The sequence below is a fragment of the Trachemys scripta genome, chromosome 10, assembly GCF_013100865.1.
Source record: "Trachemys scripta elegans isolate TJP31775 chromosome 10, CAS_Tse_1.0, whole genome shotgun sequence".
NCBI classification, from domain to species: Eukaryota; Metazoa; Chordata; order Testudines; family Emydidae; genus Trachemys; species Trachemys scripta.
The window spans coordinates 84,286,836-84,296,862 of NC_048307.1; the positions used below are offsets into that span (position 1 = coordinate 84,286,836).

General features: G+C 41.4%; 1 protein-coding gene across 2 annotated transcripts in view; it reads right to left on the reverse strand.

The window, feature by feature from the left end:
• The window catches only part of BLM (BLM RecQ like helicase), a 32,364-nt gene extending 22,664 nt beyond the window's left edge, over window positions 1-9,700 (reverse strand). The window contains exons 1-6 of one of the 2 annotated variants that reach the window (XM_034784409.1): window positions 9,402-9,700; window positions 7,545-7,643; window positions 5,964-6,694; window positions 3,317-3,515; window positions 2,751-2,866; window positions 1,328-1,460 (exon numbers count right to left, since the gene is read on the reverse strand). In XM_034784409.1, coding sequence (XP_034640300.1) covers window positions 1,328-1,460; window positions 2,751-2,866; window positions 3,317-3,515; window positions 5,964-6,694; window positions 7,545-7,643; window positions 9,402-9,643 — 1,520 coding nt within the window. In that variant the 5' untranslated portion in view covers window positions 9,644-9,700. The remainder of the gene's footprint in view (window positions 1-1,327; window positions 1,461-2,750; window positions 2,867-3,316; window positions 3,516-5,963; window positions 6,695-7,544; window positions 7,644-9,401) is intronic. The other variant, XM_034784410.1, reaches the window with a different exon arrangement.
• Between the last annotated feature and the right edge of the window lie 327 nt (window positions 9,701-10,027).

A 10,027-nucleotide genomic window follows, 5' to 3' on the forward strand; every position in this document is an offset into this window, starting at 1 on the left:
TACTGTAAATTATGTAGACCGCTTTTCTTGATTCTCAAAATAGAAGACAGTTCTGTGAATATGCTTAATCATTCTGACACTGACCCAACAGAACCTTTACCAGATTGAGTTAGCTGACTCATTTAGGCCCCAATCCTGCAAATATATGTTTAATTTTACTTGTTTAACCCCCTTGAAGTCAAGGAACTACAAATATGCTTAAAGTTAAACCTACATAAGCGTTTGCTACACCTGCGCCCTGGAGATTCTGAGATTAAAGAGATAGTATTGAGATCTGAGTAGTTATCAGATATTTTAGGAAAAAGGAAAAACTTTTTATGGAAGAAAAACTGTCGATACTTTATAATTTTTTTTTAACTTGTCTTTTGTTATGAATATCAATTACTAAGAAATGATAAATAAAAAGAAAAAACTCACTTTCAATTAAAAAGTAAAATAATCAAATGTCCTAGGAAAAAAGATTTAAATCCTTGGTTTTGCTACCAGTATGCCACTGAAGTAATGCTATAAACTGATAATCCTCGAACACAGTTGGAGGGGAAAATAGTTGTAATAATTTAGCGCTATGGTCCTCTATTTGAAGAAAATGAAAATAATATGCTTGAGCTATATTATTTTCCCTATCTATTTCTTAAAGACTTAAAAGATTGGGATTGTTTACTTTAGAAAGGAGAATAAGAAGGGATGTGATAAAAGTATATAAAATGAATGGTATAGAAAAGGTAGATTGGGAGCTTGTATTCTCCTGTCTCGTAACACAAGAAAAGAAATTGGGAACTTCAAACCAATAAAATGAATACTTTTCACACAATGCATAATTAGACTATAGAACCATTGCCACAACAAGATTAAAAACGGGATTAGACAATTATAGGAAAGACTAGTATATCCAGAGTCATAACTGTTAATCCGAACAACAATTTTGGCAGGAACATTAAATCTCATGCTTCAGGATTTAAGCCAATCTCTAACTATTAGAAACCAGGGTGAGACTAATGCAGAAGGCAGATTATCCCATTTCTGCCTACCGCAGGGTTCTTCCTCTGAAGTGTCTGGTACTGGGCACTGTCAGAGAAAGGATAATGGACTATCTGGATCTCAAGTTTGATCCAGTCTGGCAGTTTCTGTTCTTACAGACCCTTGTTTATTCTATCCAAAAAAAGTTAACACTTCTACACCATTAAAAAGATCATTTCATCTACTCAGGAATATTAACTTGTTTAAAAATATTAGCTGCCACCTAACCCATCTGATAGACACACATACAGTCAAGATGCTGATGCACACAAAAATGTAGACGTACTAAAGACTCCTAATTAAAACACACCTGAGATTTCTCTGTTGAAGAAGGTCATTCCCACAAGACAAAGACTTAAGTTCATGTATTGGGATAGAATCCACTAGTTTACAGATGTCCTCCATAACACTGAAGAGATGCTGTTCCAAACTTAAGAATTCATCTGCAGAGTAATATAGTATATAGTTAATAAAGTTTTAATTATATGACGTTAATATTTTCCCCAAATGACAAAGAAAAGTGTAATATGTGTAAAAATTTAAACTGCTTATTTGGTTTATTTTAAAGTTATGTAATTATTAGCAATCAAAAGACTATTCCTAAGCATGCAACATTAAGTTTTAAGCTATATATACACACACGTATACTTTTTTTTTTGTTTGCCTCAGGCACTTGTACAACTGTATATTGTCATAGCTGGGCTTGACTATGTACAAAGTAGTTTATTACAAAACTTAAACACTTTACATGTTTTGTGTATCATGTAGTGTTCTCGTTGGCAAACTAAATGCAAAAAATCTACCTTAATAAAACATTTAATTGCAGTTCTACTCTGGAAAGTGACCAAAAATCATTATAAGAGACTGCTTTTGTGTCCTGACAATACGTTTAAATTGCCACTAGTTTTAAGATTCTGAAAGCCAAATTCCATCCTCAGTCATACCTGTGGAACTGGTTTTTAATACAGTTGCACAGGTGGAACCCTGGGCACAATTTGGTCCTTAAGTTGAAAGTTGGCAAACAGTTTTGTTGATGATGCACAAGAAAAAAATTATGATCAAGCTCTGTCTCCCAGAGTCTGGCTTCCAGAATAGTACCGTTAACTAACCCACATTGCACATATGTTTTTAGTAATGTTGAATTTATAACTTCACATATAAAATGTGTAAAGTCTAGGAGAGTTTATATTACTCTGAGCCATAACTTGTTATATGCCTGGACTGTCTGTTTAAATTTGCAGTCTTAATGTTGCATTAATGGTAAAACCTTACCTTCAATCCAAGAATTGCAAAATTCTTTACAAATGTTAATTTAGCTCAACACTCCTTATAAAATTAGTTTCATCCCCATAGTAACACGGGGAAACAAGCATTAAAAATTAAGGGGAAAAATTTTCTAGAGAGATCACTTTGGGAACTCTGTTTGACACCTTGTGGGTGCTCATCACTTTAGAAAATCAGGACCAAGGTATCCCTGGCAGGGCACCCAGGAACTGATAACCAGAATCACTGGTCTCTTTTGAGGTTAAGTGATGTGACCAAGGTTATAGAGCAAGTCAATGGCAGAATAAGAAACAGAACTCCACATCTCCTGCCTCTTAGTTCCGTGCTTTAACCACTAGCAAATGCCCACTCTGTAGCACAGTAGATGAAGAACATGAGAACAAAAGGAGTTGCACGCCGTTCTAGAGACATTTAATGCATAGATATTTCAGCTGAAGTGTTTCTTATACCTGCATGCTCTATATCGGTTCCACTGGTAGGCTGCTTTGTGATGATTTTTCCAGGTTTTGACAGACTGTTATCAATCCTTAGTTTTCCATCTACAGCAGGTTCTTTGAAAATATTACTAATATTTAAACAAAAAGTCATTAAAACACATATCAATAAATCAAATTATTTTCATTAGAGGAGAAATTAATTTGCTTGCTTAGGATAACAGTTTTAAGCATTATGTATATTATTCAAAACTACTCAACTCTCTCAAGAACGAGTGAACCCCAAGTAAATAATTGAGTAAGTCCATCTTTCACCCAACCAATTCACAATTTGATGCTGGTTTGGTTAGGATGGAAATGGTTCTTCCTGTGAAGCTAACACCACTGCATTTCATGACATTCATTATTACCAACTGCTACACTGCCATTCATTCAAGAAACAAGGTCTCAGGTCTATTCATTCACCCAGTCAATTCAACCAGTAACATTTTAACAAGTGGAGATTTTAGTACTAGCGTCCTTTTTTAACCCATTTAAACCATCCTGGTGATAAACATTTGCGGTAGTGAATTTTGTTTTACCTAATGTTTTTTATAGAAGATGAGGAAGAAAGCACTTCTTCCTCTGGAGAGGGTGGAATGAAGTCTAAGTAATCCTCCTCCTCAATTCCAGTGTAATCGGGAGTCTCATCCCACCCGTTAGCCAGTTCCTTCGGCGACTGGCTATTCTTCTCACCCTCATTTCGCTTGTGTTTGCCATTATACTGTTTTTTACTGAGAGCTGAAACAGAAGAGAGATATTGGACAAGATTATAACCTTTTCTTCATTTTGGAAATAACCAAAGATGCAACTGAAAAAAAGAACAATGAAGCTTTACTACCTAGGATTCCATACATTTCAAATGGAGTTTATTTTTTCTCAACTTTAATAACTGATTATATGGACTCTATTCCCACAACAATGTTCTTTTACATAAAAAGCAAATCCCTCCAAAATAATTTTCAATAGGTGGCTTAAAAAATTAAGGCATGTCAAAAGACAAAAATGGTGTTTCTTCAAACACAACTTCTACAAAATACACCTTGCAGATTTTTCTTATTATAATACAAGTGTCTTCTCAAGAGTTGAAACTTCAAAGCATTACAAAGCTTCCATAGCTGAATGAAAACTAACCTTATAAACAGAAGCCATCTCCATAATATGGATTAGATATTCTAGATTTTTACAGTTTATGTATTCTTCCCTCATTTGTAGTGTAAGGCAGCAGTTCCCAAACTGTGGGGCACACGAAGAGGTTTCGAGGGGTACACAGACCTGATAGGGGTACACAGGAGGGCCGGGGTCAGCAGGGGTCTCTGTGCCGAATGGAAGTGGGCAGGGCTCTATACAGGTGATCTCAGCTGCCAGGACCAGGCTCCCCATCCTTCTTGGTGCTCCACTGTCACAGCTGCAGCAGCCACCAGTGGACAGTTACCCTCTTCTGTTGGGGTAGCACTAGGGACTATGCGAGCAGGGAGTGGAAAGCTGAACTACCCAGTCAGAGCCCCCTGCTGACCCCAACCCTTCAGCACAGTTCCAGGGCACAGAGCCCTGTCCTCTGCTGGAAAGAGCCTGTGCAGGGAAAGCTGATGGAGCTGTGCTCAAGGGCTGGTGTCAGCAGGGAACTCTGTTCGGCAGGGGGCTGTCCGCTCCCCTCCTGACAGGCAAGGAACTGGATCCAGGCAGCCAAGCCCAAATGACCACTGCAGGGAGCAGAAGGCTTCCTCAACTGCCATATGGTGAGTTTCTCCCCCCGTCACTCCTCCAGCAGGTTCTGGGCACCCCGCTCCCGTTAGAAAAAGGGTGTGCGCACATGGGACATGAATCTCCAAACGGGGGCTCAGCAAAAAAAAAGTTTGGGAATCTCCGGTACAAGGAAGATGTTTCAGCGTTAAGGGCCAATCTATACACTTTTTTTTTTTGCACTGGTATAACTATTTCTTGTTAGTTGTGCAATTTTTTTTAAATGAGAGAGTCATACCAATACAACCCTTAGTGCAGACACAGTTATACTGGTCTAAAGATACCATATACTGGTAAAGCCTATTTCCCTTCTTGTATGAGAATACTTATACCAGTATAAAGCATCTTTATCCTGATATAACTGCATCCATGCTTGCAGGGGGAGAGGGGGCAGCGAGGGGGGAGGTGTACCATTTTAAAGCAGCACAATGTGTGTTTAGACAAGACCTAATATCTACTGTAATTCTTTGCCCTCCCTATTGTGAGAATTAAATGAGGTATCTTTAGCAAAATATGGATTCTTCAGAAATGTGAGAAATCACATCCTGACTGCTGAGGTGGTGTTCGTTATTCACTGTGGCATCAAGATATTACAGTCCAAGGATAAAGTACATATTCCTTTCCATAAGGAAAATGAAGGATAAGAATCTACCCTATGTAATAATCAAGAAACATTAAACACAAAGAGGCTAAAGCAAACAATGAGCAGCTAAGCAGGAAACAGCTCAAAGTTAACGGATAGCAAACTCCCCATTTCATGCACTTTTTAAATGTAACGGATTAAAATGCTGTGATACAGATTAATTTCTATTACTCAATATTTCTCATAATTACACTGAACTATAAATGGAAACTGAAAGCACTTGGAATGAACTAAAACTGGTAGTCTAATTTCACTGCAGCGTCTGCAAGTGCCTCTTTTTCCTGAATGCTACTCCAGGAGATCTTCCTTCTCCAACAGTACATTATAGGGTTTACTGTTTTTTACCCAGGAGTGAAAGTCCATTGTCAAACAGTTGACACTTTCTACAACAAAATCCATAAGCTACACACACAGACCCTGATTTTCAGCTCCCTGATTTGACTTTAGTTAGAGTGGTGAGGGCTAGGCACTTCTGGGAATCAGACCCTTAGTGTGTAGACCTGAAAATAGTCCTCTAAGTTTACTATCAAAGGGGTAGCCGTGTTTGCTGCTTTTACAGATCCAGACTAAGAGTCCTGTGGCACCTTATAGACTAACAGACGTATAGGAGCATGAGCTTTCGTGGGTGAATACCCACTTCTACAGATGCATCCGAAGAAGTGGGTATTCACCCATGAAAGCTCGTGCTCCTATACGTCTGTTAGTCTATAAGGTGCCACAGGACTCTTTGCTAAGTTTACTATGACATTAGGCCAATTTTATCTGAAATGTTACATATAAAATACATTAAAAGAATGCATTACCTGTATGAGTTTCTTCTTTTTTGTCACTCAGAGTAGTTTCTGTAGACAACTTCTTCTCTTGAAGATCTTCACCTAAAAGTCTTTTACAATCATTGGAATCTGAAACATCAAGACAAATCAAAGATCTGTTTGATGGAGCTGGCTGTTTGTCATTCAGTGATTTTTCATCCTTCTCAGAAGGACAACGTTTTGACAATCGTTGCTCACTGTTCACAGTCCTGGATGCCTTAGATAATTTAACTGTACAGGAATTGGATATTTGAAGAGTCTTGCTGGGTTTTACAATTGGATTTTTGGGGGATAAAACCAATGGTTTTGAGTTCTTTCCAGATATATCAAAGTCATCTATGTCATCCCAGTCATCTTCTATAGTAATAATACAGTCATCTGAACAATTGTGGTCTACTTTCTGGGAAGCAGAATCGCCTGGTTTCTTGCTTACATTCTCTTCCTTTCTAGGAGGTAAATCATTTGAAATTTGCTGGGTACATTCAAAAGAATTTAATGATACCCAGTTTGAACGAAGTTGTTGTATTTCGTGCTGTTTGGATGTCTTCTCAAAGAGGTCATTGATTTTTATCTGCTTATCCTTTGATGTGGGAAAAGATGCAACAGTTTTAGTCTGGGAAGTATTAACGTCCTTGTCCTTCAGTGCAGAGCTCTTTGTTACGCTAAAGCAGTTTACAGATACAGCATTACCTGGAGCACTTTTCTTTTTGAAAGTGAAACCTCTGCAAAATAAAATGTGTTTTTTCAGAGTTTTTAACAATGTAAAATTTACTTATTTTTGGAAAAACAGAAATACAGCTACATTTCTAACATCAAAAATCACTTCACACAGATCAAATATCAAAAGTGTGCATTTAACATAACTGAGAAGCTATTGGTAATGTAAAATGTTAGTATTTTTTCTGAATTCTATATTTCAGTCACACACATAGGCATTCTGGCTTTTAATGGATTATAGTATTTATTTTATGTAGCTAAAGCACTCTGAATGCCATAGATTATGATTTATGTCCATAATTATGTATCTTAAGTCATTTTAACCAAGTGTTCCAAGGTGCCGCGCACACAAGGCTCCCTCCGACTAGAATGGAAGTTGTGGGTGCTCACAGAACCTCTGAAAATCAGGCCATTTGGCCTTAAGTAGCATGACTTTTGCTTTGAACATCACTCAGATGTTAAGAAGTTTACTTCAACAACATATTTCATACTTTGATATTCAGTAGCATAAAGCAGCATGTCACCAGAAGTAGTGGTCTGGATTCCATGCAGTTAGTAAGAAAATTATATTTTTGTTTGATTATAGTGAGTGTAGTTTCTCCAGGCCAATTAAACAAGAAGCCTATCTTGGCCACTCTATAGAAGCCCACACAATCCATTCTACTTAGGAGACATAAAAGAATTTTTTTTTAAAATCCAGACACAGGCCCTCTGTTTAATTTTCTGCATCAACTTTCAGCAGAGAAATTGTAAAGAAAAAAAAAAAGACCAGAACCCAAACTGACAAATGTTGACAACCATGGTACTTTTCTTTGTTACTTCTGATGATGAACAGCAAGCGAGACTGATACTTACGCTGATTTGTGTTTTGGAAGAGCTAGTTTATTGTGAGTTCCTTTTGCTGAATGAAGCTCTAGCTGCTTCTGGAGGTTGTTCTGTGGAAGATCAGCCATGCTACCAAAAAAAAAAAAAAAAGATGATTTGAGGTATTACATTAGAAATATCACTGGCTACACAAACTCTCCTATGGGTTTTTGAAATTTTGCCACCTGCAGGTTATTTTTGTGGAAGAGTGATATACTGGGCATTGATGATTACAAGTGTAAATATGGACAGTAAGGATGCTAAAAATCTTTGACAGATTATATACATTGCCTCTCTACTAATGTATGGGCCTACAAAGACCACAAAATTCATCCTATCATCATCATAACAGGAAAGGTTAAAAGCATTAAAGTGAGTGAGAAAGCTCTCTCTCTCTCTAAAAAAAAAAAAAAAAAATCAGATGGCATGCATAATAAGAACTAGTAGCAATTTTTACTATATTGTTAAATTCAACAAAGAAAGAAATTAAATCCTTTCTTGAAAGTTTCTTAAAATTGGGTACTAAAGACCAGTTAAACCTAATCTCAATATTGGAAAGGTTAAACCTAATCTCAATATTGGAAAGGATTCTTGTCAGTGATCATTTTCACAATAAGACTATATAAGAGACATACACAGTAGGCTAATTTAAAAGTAAGCAGAGCGCCGTGAACAAAAGGACATTTAAGTTTGTTAAATTGTAAAGTGCTACGGAATCTTTCATAATGAAAGGTAAATGTAAGCACATTTCCGATTCAAGACATTATTAGTGAGTGACCAATAAAGCAAAGTTACCGTTATGCCAAGCTGAAATGGTTTGGACATTTATCTGTAAAACTATCAATCACTGTAGGGTGTTAGAGAAGCTTTAGGTTATCCAGGCTTTTTATTTTATTTTATTTGTGGATTTTTAACCTCACTTGGAAAGGCATAAGCAGAAGGACCCATTTAATGCCTCCTCTCCCCCACCCCCCAGACCAGCTTCTCTATTCGGGTACTGTAGCACCTATGTGGAAATGTCATCCCCTCCAATTGGCTCAAGTAATGGTGCAGCTTCAAACTGAGAACATGAGCTAGGCTAAAAAACAGAAACCCTTAACAGTCAGGCTTAAGCCATTATTGGTAGTGGCTGAATCAAGAGGGTACCAGAATACCGAAGTGCAACTGTCATCACCCCAGAACACCGGGACTGAATCAAGAGGCACTGGAGGATGCTGAGAACAGCCTGTATCACAATCGCTCTCAGAGCGATGGGTCTGCAGCCGGTGCTAGTGGGAGAGCAAGGTCTGCGATTCCCCCAAACTCAGGCGGACGCACCGAAAATCCCTGTGCTGTCTGAGGACTGGCGACCTTAAAAGACTGTCAACAGTTTGGCCGGGATCACGAGCCGCGCTGGATAACGAAGAGTTTGGTCGGTTTGAGGGGCTGCAGCGAGCCGGGCCAATGTCCCTGTGCGGCGCGGCAGCGCAGCGCCCCTGCACCCCGAGTGTGCTCGGCTGCGCTAAGGCGCTGGTCCGGGGGGCTGGGCACCGGCCACCTGCCGCCGCGCTTCGCCCCGCGGCCCCGGGAGCCATTCCGGGAAGTGCCGGGGCGCCGGGAGCCCGCAGCCCCCGGGGGCCGCTGTTGCGACTCGGCCGGAGACTTGTGGCCTCGCCCCTGGGAGCGGCCGGACACGTGGCCGGGCCACTTTCCCGCCCATCCGGGGTCTCTGGGGGGGGGGGGGGGGGGGGCTCGCGGCGCCTGCCCTCAGGAGGGCGCCCGAGAGACGTGCCTGGGGCCGCTGCCTTGTTCCCCCGCCCCCCGGCCCGTGTTACCGCCAGGCCCTGCCCCGGCCCCGCGGCCCCTCACCTGCCCCAGCCCCGCGGCCCGGGCCGGCCCCCGCTGGGCCCCCGCGCGCCCCGCTCCCTCCGTATTTGGCGCCAACCCGCCTCTGCGGAGTGCGGCTTCCCCATTGGCTGCAGGGCTCGGGGGGAAGTGACGACAGAACGTTTCCGTCCCCTCCCCCGGGGCCGGCGGCGGGCCGCGGCCAGCGCCGCTTTAGGGCTGTGCAGGGTCAGTCTAGGCCGGGCGGGCGTTCTGGGTGATTCCATTCCCGGGCGGGGGGAGCCTAAGTTTGGGGCCGTTCCATTCTGTAGTGGAGGGGGGGGTTAACTAATTTCAAGACTGGGACTGTCAGTTCTAGCGCCGACTTCAGGGCGAATTTATTCTGCAACCGGCGGCGGCGGCGGCGGGGTGTTCCAGGATCACTCCATTCTGCAGCTGGGGGGAGGGTCAGGATCACTCCATTCTGCAGCTGGGGGGGGGGATCAGGATCACCCCATTCTGCAGCTGGCGGGGGGTTCTGGATCACTCCATTCTGGGTGGGTTGTTTGGTGGCTATTCCATATTCCCCACCCTGACGCCCTGCGGAGCGGGGCCGGGCGGTTCGATGTTGGGGCGTCGGGGTGAATGGGGCTCGGCCTCGATCCGGCAGG